General features: G+C 35.1%; 1 protein-coding gene across 2 annotated transcripts in view; it reads right to left on the bottom strand.

The window, feature by feature from the left end:
• The window catches only part of hsph1 (heat shock 105/110 protein 1), a 36,333-nt gene that overhangs the window by 13,269 nt on the left and 5,117 nt on the right, over positions 1-17,947 (bottom strand). For both annotated transcript variants that reach the window (XM_051927187.1, XM_028799329.2), the window contains exons 2-12: positions 15,663-15,720; positions 15,397-15,537; positions 14,076-14,198; positions 13,638-13,737; positions 9,354-9,487; positions 6,835-7,079; positions 5,894-6,122; positions 4,475-4,581; positions 3,959-4,092; positions 3,485-3,693; positions 1,478-1,612 (exon numbers count right to left, since the gene is read on the bottom strand). In XM_051927187.1, the coding sequence (XP_051783147.1) occupies positions 1,478-1,612; positions 3,485-3,693; positions 3,959-4,092; positions 4,475-4,581; positions 5,894-6,122; positions 6,835-7,079; positions 9,354-9,487; positions 13,638-13,737; positions 14,076-14,198; positions 15,397-15,537; positions 15,663-15,720 (1,615 nt within the window). The remainder of the gene's footprint in view (positions 1-1,477; positions 1,613-3,484; positions 3,694-3,958; positions 4,093-4,474; positions 4,582-5,893; positions 6,123-6,834; positions 7,080-9,353; positions 9,488-13,637; positions 13,738-14,075; positions 14,199-15,396; positions 15,538-15,662; positions 15,721-17,947) is intronic.

Genomic DNA, 17,947 nt, shown 5'->3' with positions numbered 1-17,947 from the left:
ATTTCATTGTTCTCTTGCAATTAAATGTGACATTTATGCTTTTTTTCATTACCTCAGTGGTTTAGTATATGAATGTGAGAAATATTGCATACAAATAATTGTACTATAGTTCTTCACTTAATATACATCAAGTTTTTTTGTTTGTTTTCAGTCATAGTTAACTGAATAGTATCTGTTAATGCATAAAGTGTATGTCAAACCAGCCAGTTTAAATTCGGCATGCTTGTTCTCAAATTATACAAAACAGTCCTTAAAGGAACTACAATATAAAAGCAAAATCAGCACCCAAGGGAAGAGTTGTTTGCTGAACTGGAATATAAACAATTTAAGAAAACATGCGCATGGTGTTTGGTGTTAACCGATTTAAAAGTTGCAGAATGTGACATATTTTTAGGTACGTCAAGGAAGCAGTTATCACATTTTTCTTTATTAAATAGTTCAAGTCTTTTTAAAAAAATAACAGTGATTCATAGAATGCAATTACATGCACTAGCAGACTATATTAAAAAAAGTATTTCTCGAGTACAGTACAATAAACATATATTTAAAAACAGAGCAAAATAGGACCTAGTGGCTTAGCAGCTTTTATAGACAGAGAACTGCAATTAAAGTGATGTAATAATGACATTGCTTAATGTCTGGTGTTTTGATATGGAGTCTGTGACTAATTGTAATTTAGATTTTTTAAACATAAAATTTATGAAAGATGTAGCTGATGCAATGTTAGTAAATATTGAGTGCAATTTTAAAATTATTGTCCACTTCAGACTATGATGGAGAGCAAGTCTGAAATATCATTACAATGTGTAGATGTTTCGGCTATTAGGTTGTTTTTAGTGTAACGTACTGTTAACTAATGAGTATATCATTTCAAGTTAAGTTACATTTTCTACAAAAAACAAAAATGTAATTGAAATCATAGAGCTAGTTTCTTTGCTTTAAGACAGACAAGTTCAAAAATCCACTGTTTTTCAATAGGAGACAGAGTTTCAAAAACTTGTACAGAGCTCTGTATTAAAGATATCTCTGTGAAAATGGAATTTTCCTGATTCATTTCAATGAAGAACAAGTGCGCCAAATTTCAACAAAATCAATCCCCCATAAGCCGAGTTGTTTAATGTTGACAGACTGATATACCAACTGCAAGTGCTTTTTGCATTATATCTGAAAACACCTAAAAATATTAAATTTAAATGAATTTTGAACTAAGAAATCTTAACTTCAACATGAAAGTTATTATAATATTTAATTGTTTTTACTAACAATATCAGAACTCATATTTATCTCCCTCTTGACAGTGTAATGTACTGTATGAGCCAACACCTAATAAAGACATTTTATGACTCTCCATTTTTAAAATATTTGAAAACTATTATAATTTCTCAGTACCTCCTTCACCTAATTCAAAAAATGAAAGTGTTATCCATTAAAGAACTGCGTCAAAACCCAGTGAAGCAGATAACAAAATGTCACTTACTTTCTGATGATTAACCCCATTATGAATTTCCTGTGAAGTAGGCTCAGGGGAAGGAGGCGACTGTTCATTCTCTGGATTATCATTCTGTACCTGGGGCTCTATATCAACCTCACTGTCCCCTTGCAGTTTCTTCTTCTGAAATTGAATCCCCCAGGACAAGGGATACAGAAAATTACAAGTAATATAAACCCTACATTCAGTATTTTCAGACAAAGTAAAAAGTTTTTCTAATTTTTCAACTAGCTAACAATAATGCATGCGTCAAAGAACACTTATAACTTGGCTCAAAGAACACTTATAACTCGGCATCAGAAGATAAACATGGGATTTTTTTAAACTCGAACTAAATACGGCTGTCCAAGCACACTCATTTGATAAAGACCCAACACACCCACAATATTAGTACATTTTTTTTAATCTACTAGTAACATTCTGCAGACGAAAGGATTAACAAATAATTAGTTTAGAATACTTATGACACCATTCAATCCACATTAAAGGACTATATGAGGCTACATTTAAGATTTGTTAATGGTGAATTTATGAAGTACAAGGTTATGATAATCTGTAATTTAGGATGCTCATGTGATATGGTCAGTAATTGTATTAGCAGAAAGGGCACTTCACATTAACATTTATTTAACAAATACACTAAGAATATTGGGGACACAGGAGAGGTCTAACAATGAAAAATTAACCAGTCTACCTACCAGACTAGCACAGGCTAAATTTCTAACATACAGTTTTAGCCATTTTAAGTCCTATATTTTCTTGGGAGTAACTTCTGCAGTGAATTTATCCATCCATCACTTAGAGCTTCTACATTCTGATCAAAGTCACAGAAAACCAGAGCACATGAGAGCAACAGACAAGGCACAGACCAATTCTTGTTAAGAAAACTGACCAAGGCACAGCACGCTTACACCTGCTCACATATAACCATTCTAGACTCACACAACAAACTGAGAGTGAATTGACCATTCAAGACCACCAGATGAATGTAGAAGGCTAACACAAGTACATGGAGAAAAGACAGGAAATTAATCTAATAGACACATTTTTGGGGTGGGGGATGATAACCAGAGTATCTCAGAAATATCTACATGGGTTGAGCATGTTAAGTCCACGAACATGGATTCAGACTCTTTGATGCTATATGTACTGCGCAATCTTCTGTAAAGTTTATCTGAACATCCACATCCAACTTTTTCCCTGTGTCACATACATCACAAGCTTTACTGTCTAAGATATCACTACATTAATGGAGTAGTGCCCATAGCCCACCAAGGTTTAAAACTCCAAGATTTGTAACATTTTTGACAAGTGTGCAGCTTCTTTGCAGTGACTCCTGGTATCTACTTGGTTTTTGGTTAGCAACTCTGAATGACTCAAGTCACGTGGAAGGAGCACACTCTTGCAAAAGAGAAGTGCAGGATATTTTTTTTTCTTTTAAAGAACTGGTTTAATGAACATAGGCAGATGTGAAAATGCCAAGTAAATGCTATTAACAGTGCCACTGTATCATATAAATCACTTCTGCAACACACACATTTTGGTTAACAAAAACACAGTTGGCTTTACATTAAATAAACCAATCTTGAAGCTAGATAAATAACACAGATATGGATGGCAGTATATGAAAGAAAGTAACTCCAGTAGATGTATTAATGGAAGAAAAAGTGAACCTCTGAAAGTTGAACGTTTTGTTATGATGCTGCTCAGGTGTCACTGCTTTTCTTAATTTACAGTACAAATATACACAGTACAGTTCTAAAAAATGAAGTTAACAAACCTAGCAAGATACTACATCTTCAATAAATATTTACAGGTGAAGATGTACATCCACAGGACAAATATTTAATAACTGTGGTACATTGTAAGGTTTCAGACCAAAATACTGCCATTAAATATGCTAAGCTGAAAAATGTGTATCTATTTTTAATATCCTACAAAGTCAGGCCCACTGCTCAACTTCTACATCATTTGCCATACACTATAAATACTTACTTCAGTTTTTGAAACTTCAGGGCAGTTTAACTGTAAATCATCTTCCACTTCATCAATTAGTGTATCGTCACTTTCTTCTGTTTTGCATTTTTGGATCATTGATGCAGTTGAGACACTGAATATCCCATGTGTATTTATTCGTACTTTAACTTTTATTTTAGACTTTTGACCATCCTCCTGAGGAGCTACATTCTGCACTAGAAACTGACCTATTGAAAACAAGATAGAGTGGAGCAGATAAAGTTCACGTATGTGTGAGACTGATGAGCTCTTGAGGTTTATTTTCAAATATCGTAAAATATCTGGAAAGGACAATATTGTCTTTTCTTTTTTTTTTAAATCAAATACTCAATTTACATAAATGTAATTGTACACATAATTAAAATATCTACAATATCTCACAAATAATTAAAATATCTACAATACAGTATTATAAACTAACATAAAAAATTTGTTATAAAATATAAAGATTACCTATTTTGGATTCTGCAAATGGCACCAAGTTTGGATGAGTATAAAATGCTTCCAATACAAATGGATTTTTTCTATAAAATGTTATGACTTTTGAATAAGGCAATGCATGGTTTTTGCAGAATACTTCATAGTTCCTGAAAGGAAAACAAACAAGTTTCTATCATAAGAACTGCTGTATGTGGATGAATAAAAATTATAATAATACACATTAAATTAGTTTTTTTGTAATTAAGTAGCTATTTAAAATGTAACTAGTCAGTTTATGATGTATTCAGAGGACAAGAAAGTTATTGTTACCTACTTATTTTTTAAGTAATCAGATAACTTGAAGTGGGAACAGATGTCATTTTGCTCGTAATAGACTTGAGATTGACAATGCTAAAATCGAGGAATGCATTTCTAAAGAGTAAGAACCGAAGGATGTGAAAGGGCAGAGCCTACACTAACTGCATAAGGCAGAAGTAACCTGGGATGGGATGCCAGTTCTCATTTGGGTTGGCTTTAAATGCTACTCACCCTTCTGCTTCATCTGCTTCTGTGCTCCATTTAAGAGAGATAGAGAAGGGTGCTGCATCAGTCACAGAAAACTCCTTCACTTTAAATGCAGGTGAAAGTATTGCACACTGTTAATATATGAACAAAACAATAAAATTACTTGTGCTTCACCGAGTGTAATCTCAATCAAAATAAAGAAAAACTGTCCCACTGGTAAAAAAAATAATTCACCTTCACCTCCCACAGTAGACTCATCATTCAGATAACTAAATTCCCATTATAGCCATTCCATTCTGTGTCAGATTTTATTGTGGACCCTTATGCTGGAATGTTATGTTTCATATACGATGTTGTATGGATTTTGAAACAGAATTATCTAGAATTGTGGGCTAATAGCGCATTATTGATTTTAAAAGTCTGCAAAAAATATATAGTAAGTTATTGTTTTGAAAAAAGGACATTAGGGTTATGTACAGCACTGACATTTCTTTGTATATGCATTTGTTTTCTGTGTAGAAAAGGTGTACAACAGGAAGTCATTACTTTAAACAGCCTTTTCTTGGATATGGAATGGATAATGGGCAATTGTCTTTCATTTTTCTTGATTTATTTACTGCAGTCAGTAAAATCAAGTGTGGAAAAGAGACTAATAAAACATAGTAAAGAAATTTTAAACTTTCCACTAGATGTTTAATGATTTCCAAATGTGATGGGGAAAAACAAAAAATATTGGATAAGTGTAGAGTTTGTAGAAAGCCTGACAATGTCCTTTATTTCTTCAGCCTGGAAGTACCAACAGTGAGCTGTAAGTGTGTCAGTATGCTGGGAAGAGCAGTGACTTAAGGGGCATAGCCATAGTCAATGGTAGGTGTAACTGTCTTCCTCTGTGCCTCCTGTTTTAAAATGATTTTTAACTGCAGATTGTTATATTGTTGAAAATGACATTACAGCAACAACTACTAAGTCTGAGATGAGCAGAGCAGGCAAACCGATTTTTCGTTAGGTTATTTATAGTCTTTGTGAAACAGTAGATCAAAATTAAAGTAGGTCATGATAAATTGCACACTACATGCTGACTGGGTTTTCAGCATCAGGACATCTGTTTATGTACGAGCAGGATTCAAGTGACTTTTTACTTGATGAAATGTGAAATATAAGCTACTTTCGCTTGACTCTACTATGAGTTTTACTAGAGTAGTCATGTTTGTATAAGAACCTATTAGTTACTACAGGGGGTCACGTGTGACTTTGGAATTGTTGGCTTTTATTAAAAAAAATAAAAATAAATTAAAGAACTACTAAATATCACAAACCAACAGTAATCACTAATAATATACAGATCTATTTAAAAGCAGCCATGGAGACTTACCATATGTTAAATAATATTCTAATAATCATCTGGGGCAAGAGTGAGTTCTTAAATAGCAAGTAAAGTATTACCTGCAGAGCACATCCCCTGGACACTGCTTCATCTGCATTAAGTGTAGTGCTGACATCTTTTTTGAAAAATTTGCTTATTCTTTCTTTAACAGATGGGATGCGGGTTCCTCCACCTACAATTTCCACAGCACTTATGTCTTCCGGACCAAGCTGAGATTGTTCCATTATAGCACTGAGAGGGGATTTAACTCTTTCCAAAAGGTCAGCACATAATTCTTCAAACAATGACCTGGTGAGAAAAAAAAATTATACTCTCTCTCTCTCTCTCTATATATATATATATATAATGTGTGTATGTGTTTTTTTGTTTTTTAAAATCACATACAAATGCACAATACATAATAGTAAAAATAACCGCACATGCACACAGATCTATATTTAATGATAAAAATGATGCTAGATTCCAACCACTAATTTAAGATTATTTTCATTAGAGTCACATGAAACTGGAATCTGTTCTAGAACCAAAAGGTGCAAGAAGGGACAAATTCCGGGAGACATTCCCAAAACTGGGCTGGGTCACTCACAATAAGCCCACTTAAAGGAGCCAATCACTCTAATGTCATGTACTGGAGAAAATTGCACACAGAGCCTAAACTAGTCACTACTATAATAGCACAAGCAGCAGAGAAATAAAATGAAAAAGCATAAAGACTCTTGGGTAAAAAAAATTTTTGTCGTTATGTCTAATAACTGAAGAAAACAAGTTAACTGTCTCTTCAACTGGATAAGCCTGTGTACTTTCATAGTGTTGATTGATTCCTAGTAGTATGATCTGCAATCACAATATTACATGTTAAAACAACAAACTCGGGGTACCCATCCTGCCAAATCGGAAAGGTTCTGGAACAATTTAACACGTGTAGTGAATGATACAGTTAACTCAAAGTCTAAAAAAAAGATGCTATATATGTATAACTATACAGATTATAGCATGATACCTGTTCATTTTTCCAGAAACATCCTTGTCATTCATGAAGCACTCAATATTAAAAGGGATATCTGTAGAATTGCTGCTCATTAGCTTTTTAAGCTTCTCGCTTTCTTGGTAAAGGCGTAAAAGAGCTCTCTTGTTAGATTTTACATCCAGTTTATATTTTGACAAAAAATCAGCACAGAAATAATCCACTAGTTTTTCATCAAAATTCCTCCCACCAAGGTATGGGTCAAATGCAGTAGCTAATACCTGCAATAAAGATAAATAATCGATACTATTATAAATTAATATTTATATACAGCAGGTTTCAAGAACTAGAAAAGGCTAACTACTATTACTATTAATTTGTGTGGAAACAAGAAAAACAGAAATGCAGCACAATTACCTTGAAGACTGATAACTGATCAGTGCATAACTGATTATAAACAATGACGTGTATTTGGTAAACAATTGGCTCTGAAGCTAACACTACACAGTTTTCATAAATATTGTAAATATACCCATATTCAGCATATCACTGTGATTTGTGCTTGAAATGGAAATGCAGACTTGAGATTTTTGATATTTACGCATGTACTATTTAGACACAAATAAAGCAATATTGTAGCTTCTAGTAGAAGTATGGAAAGCTATTATCTGTATGACAACATATGTTAAATATAAACATCCAGAGAAACTAAAAAACAAAGAAAAAGCCAAAAAATCAGGCAGAAATCATTTTATGCATTATACTATGTAAATAAAAACCTATCACAGTCTTCTAACTACAGATAAAAGATGGGTACTATCAAATTTACTGGTTTACTTCTTCTAAACAATTACTGAATAAAACAAAAAGATCAGCTTATACACCATGCTACTCAGTATCAATTTATCACAATTATTTACATCTGGGTGTTGACTTCATGTAATTCATCCATGTATTCAGCTTTTGGATATTTTGTCAAAACTAATCTACCTGCACACAAATGAAGAAGAGACTCCACCCTACATGCAAGGAACTTTCCCAAGTTCCTATTGTTTTAATGATGTGCTGCTTTTCCTTGTCTTATCAGCAGCTTGTTTGTTTCAAGTGATAAATCAGCATTTAAAGTCAAACTAAATTCTGCTTTCCTTATAACATTTCGGGTGTTTTGTCTCTTGCAGTCTTTAAGGTGTGTTTGTGTTTTTGGTCTAGCAATATGCACAAAGTTAAAATAGCATATTTTTAAGAGGTTTATGTGCCATACAACATACAATAATATTACTATTAAAGGGCTTAGAACAGTGGTTCTCAAGCCCTGTTTATGCAAGGCCCACATTAACAATTGAACCATTTTTGCGGCCCACATGTTAGCCTTCGCTGGCATATAATTTATTGCTCATGTGTTTAGTAATTGGGGGTAAATATTACTAATATATATTATTATGTATTTTTTTCTTTACATGTTTAGTTGCTCATTGCTTGCTACACAAATACAATAAATAAATAGAGAGACAACAATAATCATTATCTGGTTTATTTTATTTTCATTTATATTAGTAAAGTTGTCAAAGATGATGCTGTTTGGGCTTACATAGCATGTCAATTTTGGCTGAAAGTTTTGATAAACACACTCGAAGATCATCCTCCACATTCATTCTTGACCCGATATTTTGTTTTCATGGCAGTCAATGCAGAAAATGAAACCTCGCACAAATAAGTTGTTGAAAAAGGTATAAGAACTTTCATCGCTAGTGCTGACAACAACAACGGATATTCAAGCGAAACTATGCACCAAAAGGAAGGGATATCCGTAGCAGGATCGTCAAATTTGGTTTGTAATGTGCGATTGCTAGACAGGTCCGGTAATTCGTCTTGTGCATGACAGGTTAATTTAGAACTAAAGTACTAAAATAACTAAATTAAAGCGTCTCCAAGCTCTAAAATCCTGCAGCTTGCATCCGTACGTACAGTCTGCCGCTAACAATGTGTAAAAAATGCGGATTATTTTGTTTCCTCTGATTTTTTGTCTAATTTTGGTACTGATTTAAGACTTTAGCACAGCCCACCATATTCCGTGTCACGGCCCACGGGTTGAGAAACACTAACTATAACATTGTGATACTTTACCCAATTCAGGTCAAGTCATAGATACTTCATTAAACTGAAAAATGCCAAAAGCACTATATAACTACACTCTTTAAAGTATAATTCTTCAAAGTCTATCAGTATGCCAAAAACATAAGTTTGTTTGTAGATTAAAATGTGTACTAAAATAAATGATAAAATAGCTCTTTCTTAATTATGTTATTTATAGCACCTCTACTGAAACTTCAAACTAAACTGCATACACCAAATAACTTGTAGGGTTAACACATTACAAAATATAAAGTGTGCTGAAAAACAGTTTGAGAGCACCACACATCTGTGAGACTATGTTTTATAAAAAGGATGCCATAGGTACAGTACACCAATTTTATATCTATTACATATATATCACACAACATTGACGAGAAGAATGTAGTATCACTAAACCCAGTCATTATCTCTCTGTACAGTACCTTTAGTTTGCCTTTGTTGAAAGCACAGACATACACTTGGAATGCTGAATGTCCCATATCGGCAAACACAACAATCTTGGGCTTTTCCTCTAGTCCTGGCAGGTCTTGCTTATAAATGCCATAGGCCAAGGCAACTACAGAAAAACAAAAGTAGGTAATTGTTCAGTAATAAAAGGGACTTCCTGCGGTGCAACAAAAATACACATTAATACATAAAGCTTTAGAAAGGAGTTCCCATGGCAACCCTAAGTGGAGTTCACACTGTTCTTAAAAACACAGATACTGTATTGACTACATTTAAATGTTTCAAAGAGTGCTTAGATCTTCAACCTCTTTGCTTTCCTCTTAGATATCTCCAGCTGCACCACTGGGCAGCTTTGACTTAGTTTTGAGTTTTACTTCATTCATACATTCTAGGGACTGACTATAATAAAACACTTGTGTTCCTCTTTTAATTTATTCTTTAATATCTGAAAACTCTGAACATTTTAGACAGTCATTACATGTATTATGGTTTGCATTATAAGTCACCTTTTAAACAATACTGATTCTTAAAAGTCTCAAGATCGATATACTGGATCTCTATCATGCTCTATTATGATACGTAGATTTTTGCTCATCTTCGTTTTTGGTGTCCGATCCAGTAGAAAAACAGCTTTACTACTTTTTTACTTCACACAGTGTGGCATGTCCTCCTTACCTGAAATCAGCATCTTCAACACTAAATGAAGATAACCAAGAATTTACATACTGTATAGCACTTTGCACACTCTGTCGTGTCCTCCTTAACTGAAATCAGCGTCTTCAACTCTTAAATCAGATGTGTGGACTTACTACGGATTCAAACAGTGTGTTGGGTAAAGGAGACTGGATAAAGCCAAAGCCACATGTAAGCTTTGTAACTCAGAAGTTAAGTATTGTGGTAATACAACAAATTTGAGAGATCACTTATCCCAGCGTCACCCAGAAACATTGTCTCAGTTGACATCCAAATGAGTAAAGCTTAAACGATTAATCTACACTGGAGATGGCATTTAGCTTAATTTGTCTCGTGCCCAAAAACTTAACAATCTATAGCAGTTTTTATCTGTAAAGATACAAGATCCTACCCTGTTGTTGATAATGAGGGCTTTCAACATATGATACAGGGTTTTGGAACAGCTGTATAATATACCAACCAGAAAGCAAATGAGTGAAGTCATTGTACCAAGGCTTTCTGAAGATCTGAGAGATGTAGCGATGCTTTGCTTAAGGTCAATGGAGAGAATAGCCCTAAACTTGCGACAGCTGGACATCCAGGGCAGAAAATTCCAACGTGACAATCACATGTCATTACACTAAAAACAACTGGGCACCTGTGGCAGATGTGTTGCAGATAAGCACCCTGCATGCCAGTCACACCAGGAGCAACCTTGCCGACTATACTAGTACGCAGAGCTGCTGGCCATTGTTCCAAAAACCTATCTAGCATCTGCAATGCACGTTTCTTTGCGTGACCACATCAGTCACAAGTGTGTGTGTTGGCAAGTGCAATAAACATTGCTTCTCTTTTAGCATGTGGCTACAGCAGCTGTATTACTACAATGTAAAGTGTCTGCAAAGCGCCTCACCCGAACAAGCAAGTGGGCAATTGTTGAATTTTCAGAGCAGCCTGTGATACCAAAGTGATTGTGTATGTAAAGCAGTCATTGGCAGAGTTGTCAGTCACGGTTGCTATTTGTCTTTTATGTTCCATTCATCCTACATCACTCTCAACAAGCCTCAGCACTAGATCCTCATTTTAAAATGCTTCCTTTTTTTGTCTGAGGAGGATGGGCAAGTGCGAGGACACATTTTTGAGAATGATTAACACAACTGTATGGGTAACTTCTAGAAAGACACAAATTTTCCCACTACATCTTTAATTTCGACTAATTCAAGATTAGTTTAAAATGTCCAATAGGGGAATATATTTGGCTAACAGGTTACAGAATAACATTATTTAAGAAGCAATATTTATTTATTTTTTAATAATATTACTTGCTAGATATTATACATGTTTTATGAAGTAGATGCCACTGCACTGTATTAAAACAAGAAGCCCCCATAATATGTGGACACTGATGAGGCGATACAGAAAGTTTGCTAAATTAAGGTGAATTCTGAATGAGTGCAGTGGCATGAAAAAGTATTATGCATATGTTATTAAGTCACTATGTAGACAAACTTCAAATAAAGTGTTACTAAAACCTGTCACATTATATTAATGTTGTCTATGCAAGGTTAAGTAATCTCTAAAAAGCCAGTACTGTACTTCAAATATTTAAGTGAATGGTATTTAAATAAAGATAAAATTGATACTGAATCAAATTGGGACATTGTGAATCAAAATCAAATCAGAACATCAGTGCCAATACCCAGCACTAATATCATCCCATTTTTTTTAACTCATTACAAGGCTGTCGATAACTTGGAGCTTATCCGGGCTGCAGTAAACACAAGGTAGGGACCAAACATATACAAGACACTAGGCTATCACTTAGCTCAACTGCACATTTCCACACTAATGGCAGCAAAGTAGTTTATGGATGCAGGTACAGATTACTCCAACATGTTTATTAGTACAGTTGAAGAACACTGCACATTCTTTTCATGTCTGCATGGAAATTGCACTGGTACCTCAAACACCACATAGTCTATGGCAACCCTGGGAATCAAACCAAGGTTCTTGGAGCTTTAAGTGTGGTGAAGCGTGGTGCATTTTTTATTTATAGAAACAGTATGCCACAGGTTTGGTGGTTGTGGGTGCTGTGTTGCTATGAAGTGTTCAATTGAGGAGGTTAGCCAATTGTTTGTTAATCAGCAGGCACCATTGGCTCAGCTACTCCTCATTAGTGTTCCGCATGTCATAATCAAGGCACCTTAATCTACGAAGTACAAAGAGCCTTGAGAGGCTTGAAAGAGGGAAAAAAATCAAGAGAGAAGGTTTGTGGAGAATACAACAGATTGGGAGCATGAGCTGGTGCAGAGGACAGAAGACATGGCGGCCGGGAGTTGACCCTGTAGTCTGCGAGAGGACGGTGTTCCATCTGCCCCTGCTGAGAGTTCAGGGAGCAGAAACAGCCGTAGGGCTTCAAGAGTCATGCTACAGATGCCGAAGCATAGTGTTGGGATGACTGAGCCACTCTTAGGCATCCCAACAGGACACTGATTAATATGGCTGTGACACAAGCTAGTTTAAAAGATGACTGCAAATACTTGTGTCTCGGCTTTTACCATGCATACTGTTGAGTGATCAGAGGGGATAAAAGAATGGAGGCACTGAGGCTCAAGAAAGACAGCAGCATTCAATTTTAACTTCATCCATCCATCCATTTTCCAACCCGCTGAATCCGAACACAGGGTCACGGGGGTCTGCCGGAGCCAATCCCAGCCAACACAGGGCACAAGGCAGGAAGCAATCCAGGGCAGGGTGCCAACCCACCGCAGGACACACACAAACACACCAAGCACACACTAGGGCCAATTTAGAATCGCCAATCCACCTAACCTGCATGTCTTTGGAATGTGGGAGGAAACCGGAGCGCCCGGAGGAAACCCATGCAGACACGGGGAGAACATGCAAACTCCACGCAGGGAGGACCCGGGAATTGAACCCAGGTCCCCAGATCTCCCAACTGCGAGGCAGCAGCGCTACCCACTGCGCCACCGTGCCGCCCCGATTTTAACTTTCTGGTTTTAATCTTTGTTGAATAATTTATTTTAACTCCTACTGGGTACTTGTTTTATAAGAATATTTATTGGATTATTTATTTATTAAAGAAGAACCTGCACTGCACAATTAATTGTACACTGTTTCTTTTGATAATAAAAACCACCAAGCACTTTGCACCAATATTGTCTGCTGATGTTTCCTCATTTCAGCAATCCATCTTGGTACATGGCTACCGATGTCCCAGGTTCAAGGAGGTTATGCCAGTTGCAGGCAACCTGAGCATCACAGTGAAGCTACACCCATAAATTACATGTGTTACACATCATATACATGATAAATTTAATTTCTAAATTGCTCTGCATAATGACAAACTGTCTTGCTTTTACTTATATGTAAATATGAAATAAAAAAAAACAGAGAAAATTAGAGAAGCATATAATTTATTCCAAATAAGATTTAATAAGACAACTTGGATGGCAGTATGGTGATCAATAAAAGCTCTGGTGAGGTGCTAGAGATTTAAAACTTGCTGGCGTTAGAAGAAAATCAAGCCAGAATTAACACACGCAGCAATAATTTTATCCCCTTACCAGCAGTATTGTCATTCATTAGTCTGAGACAATTCAGGCCGACAATCTGAGCTGCATCCATCACTGACCTTCTTTCCGCATCCGTAAAAAACAAAGGTACCTTAAAATAAATACAAAATAAAAATACCATCTGCTTTCTCTACTAGCTTAATGGCAGTGGTTTACCAAAAACACCAAAAGTGAGGAATTATGGGTAACATCATGATCTGAAACACAACACCAAGCACCAGACAACATGATCTCCCATGTAAATATTTTGTTCTACACTTTATAGTACACTTAATTGGTATTAACTTTGGTAACGAAATGTTAAAACATAAATCCATGATGTAATGTTAACAGTAATCATAATCATTATGTTTTTAATATGCATTCTTAGTATATTAATGATAACTAAATTAACTATCATTTTAATACAGAAATCTTGTACTGACTTACAGAGATCACACAGTCTGTTACTTGTTTCTTTAAATTGCTTTCTGCTGTCTCCTTTAGTTTTGTAAGAAGCATTACCATGATCTGTTCAACACTGAATATGTGTTCCTCATTCATATAAATAACCTGCAATAAAAAAATAAATACATGTCATTTGTTGTATTAAAAATGCTACAAGTCTTAAATTCTCAGGCATCTATTTCCAATGTTTATACTTATAGCTGCAGAAACCAGGATAATATAACAATATTATAAGAAACTACTACAAGCTTCATTTTCAGAATGATTTGTGGTAAGGTCCAAAGTGCAAAGTTAGACATCAAACTTAAGTAGTGGACATTCAAGGAGCAGTGTATACTGTATAGATAGGTGCTGAAACAACTGGCCCAAATACCAGAAGCAAAGGGTTAGGGTGTAAGGAACTTTTATCTGAATTAGGTGATATTAAAGTGGTGTCCCATGATCTTGATAAGAATATAAATAATAACATGGTTAAATTTGCAGGTAATAATAAACTAGGTGGAAAAATGACTAATGTAGAATCAGCTGGACCTGGACAGAAGAAATGTAATGAACAAAAGTAAAACATGTCTAGATTTGAATTCACAATGGGAGGTTTGAAACTTAGAAATACACCTTATAATAATACAAAGTTAGATTATAAAGATCAATGTGTGTAGTACAAGTCAAGGCAGGTTTGGACCAAGCCATATAATGCACTTGCAAAGCTTTCTCTAGAGTACAGTGTGCAGTTTTTGTCTCCATATTACAAAAAAGCTGTGCTAAAGAAAAGCATTTAGAAGAGCAACTAGACTGATTTTGTTACTACAAATGACAAACTATGAGGAAATATTAAAAGGATCTTAATGCTTTTTAGTTTAAACAACCGGAGACTAAAAAAATGACACGATTAAACTGTTTAAAATTAGTAAGGGATTTATTACTATGGTCTCTGCCTACTAAAACAAATTCTTCAACAACAACATCGGGACAAAAATGGAAACCCATTAAGGACCAGTTGCATACAAATGTTCAAGTTTATCTTCACACGGACAACCACAGACACATGGAATATGTTACAAAGCATTGTGGTAGAAAGCAGTACTTTGGGGACCTTTGAAACTCATTATTTTGCAGAAATTGAGTGAATTGGTCTGACTGGCCTGTTTTCATTAACACTGTTCTAATGCTTTAATAATCTCAAGTGGTTAAACTGTATTACATAAACTGATTACATTTAGGTATATTAAAGAAAGGTTAAGTTCAGCATTTGAATAACAGTATACTATCAAACTGTAAAAACTAACAAATTTATATAGTTTACCTTTATTCCTACTCCTCCACTTTGCATTGGAACCAAGTCATAGGCAACATTGCCTACTTCCTTCTGCACACCAGGATCCTGAAAAGATCTTCCAAGAAAACTTTTGAAATCTGAAATAGTATTCTTGGCATTGGTAATCAGCTAGAAAAAAGAAAAAGTTACAAATTAACATACAAATATAAAAAAGAACCTCCTTAAAAGAAGGATCATCTAATATGTATTTGCTATGCAGCAAAATATGTGAATGAATTTTGATCTCCTCTTACCTGGTTTTTGGCAGCAATGCCAATAGCTCGGTGCTTATCCCCAAAAGACACCACAGACCTGTAACACAAACATGAATTCAAACACTGCAATGAGATCAGCAAATTACACAGAATCTTACCATGGCTCTAAAGTCAATACTTGTGATTCTGGTAAACTGATAGTAAAAATGGCTGGGGACAAAAAAAGATCATCACAAAAACTAATGTCTTAAAACAAACTATTTCAGTTGTGCACATTAGCTTTTTTATGAACTTGCATATTTTGATTCCTCTTTGTAAATCTTTCATAATATTAACCAGTGCATATAGACACTGAATTCTATACTCCACCACACATTCACAATTTTACAGTATAGTTCCACAGTAAAAACAATCTCAAGGTGCTTTAGAAGTATAAATAAAACTGTTAAACAGATGAACTGTGGCATGATAATGGACTTGTTTAGGGTCCCAAGAGTGGGGACCGGAATGGCAACATGAACCTCTAGTTTATAATTTGTTACTCTCTACCTATAGTGTCTTCTATTTATATGTTGTATTTTGTAGTTAACAAGTGGATGGTTAAAAAAATAAAAAGTGAAAAATCTTGACAATCAAGAGTAATATAATGTTAGAGAAAATGAAGAAAAAAAACTTTAAGCTACATACAGTAACTAAAGCCTTTAATTAAACAAGTAATTGATTCAAAAAAGAAAAGGGATCTAGGAAAAGTAATCCACATAACACTTGGGGTGCTGTGCATTAGGTTAGTGACCTTTTGTCTAACAGATGCTTATATGTACCAGACCATTCATTACAGTCACAAGATGAAGACCACATAGGAGGGAAAGAATGTCCCATCAGACTCAATATGTACATAAAGGCTGAAGACCTGTTACTTTAGCATAATATATTCCTGTTACAACTTCTAGTGAGAATGTATTTAAATTTTGTTGGAAATTGTAAACGTTTGATGTCAAGTTTTTCACAATTTCTTAAGCCTTTTACTGACACTTTGATCAACATGGATCTCCTGACCTTAGAATTAGACCTAATAAGTAACTAAAGTATTTAGCAACATCAATAAACCTAGAATAGACCTTTGTTATATTTCACTAAAAATCAAGGGGACTGACTATTTATTTATATTATTACTATTAGAAACTTGATGAGCATTATTTTTAAAGATGTTTTTCTATGTACAAATTGTAGGGGTATTTTTGTTATTTAACAGATTGACTGGCACCCTGTCCAGGGATTGTTCCAGCCTTGCACTCAATGCTTACTGGGAAAGGCTCCAGCCACCCACACCCCCACCGATCCTGCTCAAGATAAATTGAGTTTAGAATATGGATAGTAAGATGGGCCGTTTTGCCTAATCTATTAGGGTGGTACAGGTGTTAGAAGCCTCACAGCTTCAACAGATTATGTTTAAAATAGCTATGCTGCCCATCTAAGACAAAGGTGAAGTCTCGCTTTGTAGTGCACCTTCTACTGGAATATGTTTTATAATGCATGTAGTAATGAAATGCATTGCATTTGTCATTCCAAAAGACGGCACATCACAAACATTTGTAGTAACAATAAAATGCATCACTGCGAATGTTTGTGGTGTGCTATTGGTTGAAATGACAAATAAAATGCATTTCATTACCATAAATGTTTGTGTTGCACCATCTGTTGAAATGACAGAGACATAGCAACCAGACAGACACACAGATACATCGACACTTGTTATTTTATTAAGGTGGATCCAGGCCAATCACTAAATAGCTGGAACATTTTTCCTGTGTCTGCATGGATTTTTCCCTCTGGATTAAGGCTTTCCCACTCAAATCTAGAAGGCATGGGTGTTAAGTTTAATTGTCAGCTCATGTACAGTAAGTGTGTCAGTCCTATCCAGGGTTCATTCTTGCCTAATTCTCAGTGTTACTGGTATTAGTTCCAGCTTCTTGTGACCATGAAGTAAACGTGTTTCAGAGGATAGATGACTGGATTGATTTTAACTACATTTTAATTGTGAATCTGAATAGCAGCCCAAGCACGACCTATGTTTGCATGTGTTTTTCTCCCTCATATCAATGACGTAATGTGTTAAGCCCCATCATACTATATGACTCTTCCAGCAATTTTCAATAGTAGCCCCCATTCACATAATTTAAGTGAGCTGGAAGAAGTCGTAACAAGCTTTGGTCACCACTACTTTTGTAGTTTGGCATCCTAGCAATTTGATCAGACTAGTCTGTGACCCACCCTGAAAAATTCAACAGGTTTGATTTTGTCTCAAGTTGTATGGGCAAACGGTG

Source organism: Erpetoichthys calabaricus, chromosome 4, assembly GCF_900747795.2.
Source record: "Erpetoichthys calabaricus chromosome 4, fErpCal1.3, whole genome shotgun sequence".
Taxonomy (NCBI): domain Eukaryota; kingdom Metazoa; phylum Chordata; class Cladistia; order Polypteriformes; family Polypteridae; genus Erpetoichthys; species Erpetoichthys calabaricus.
This window is presented reverse-complemented; position numbering and strand designations above follow the sequence as displayed.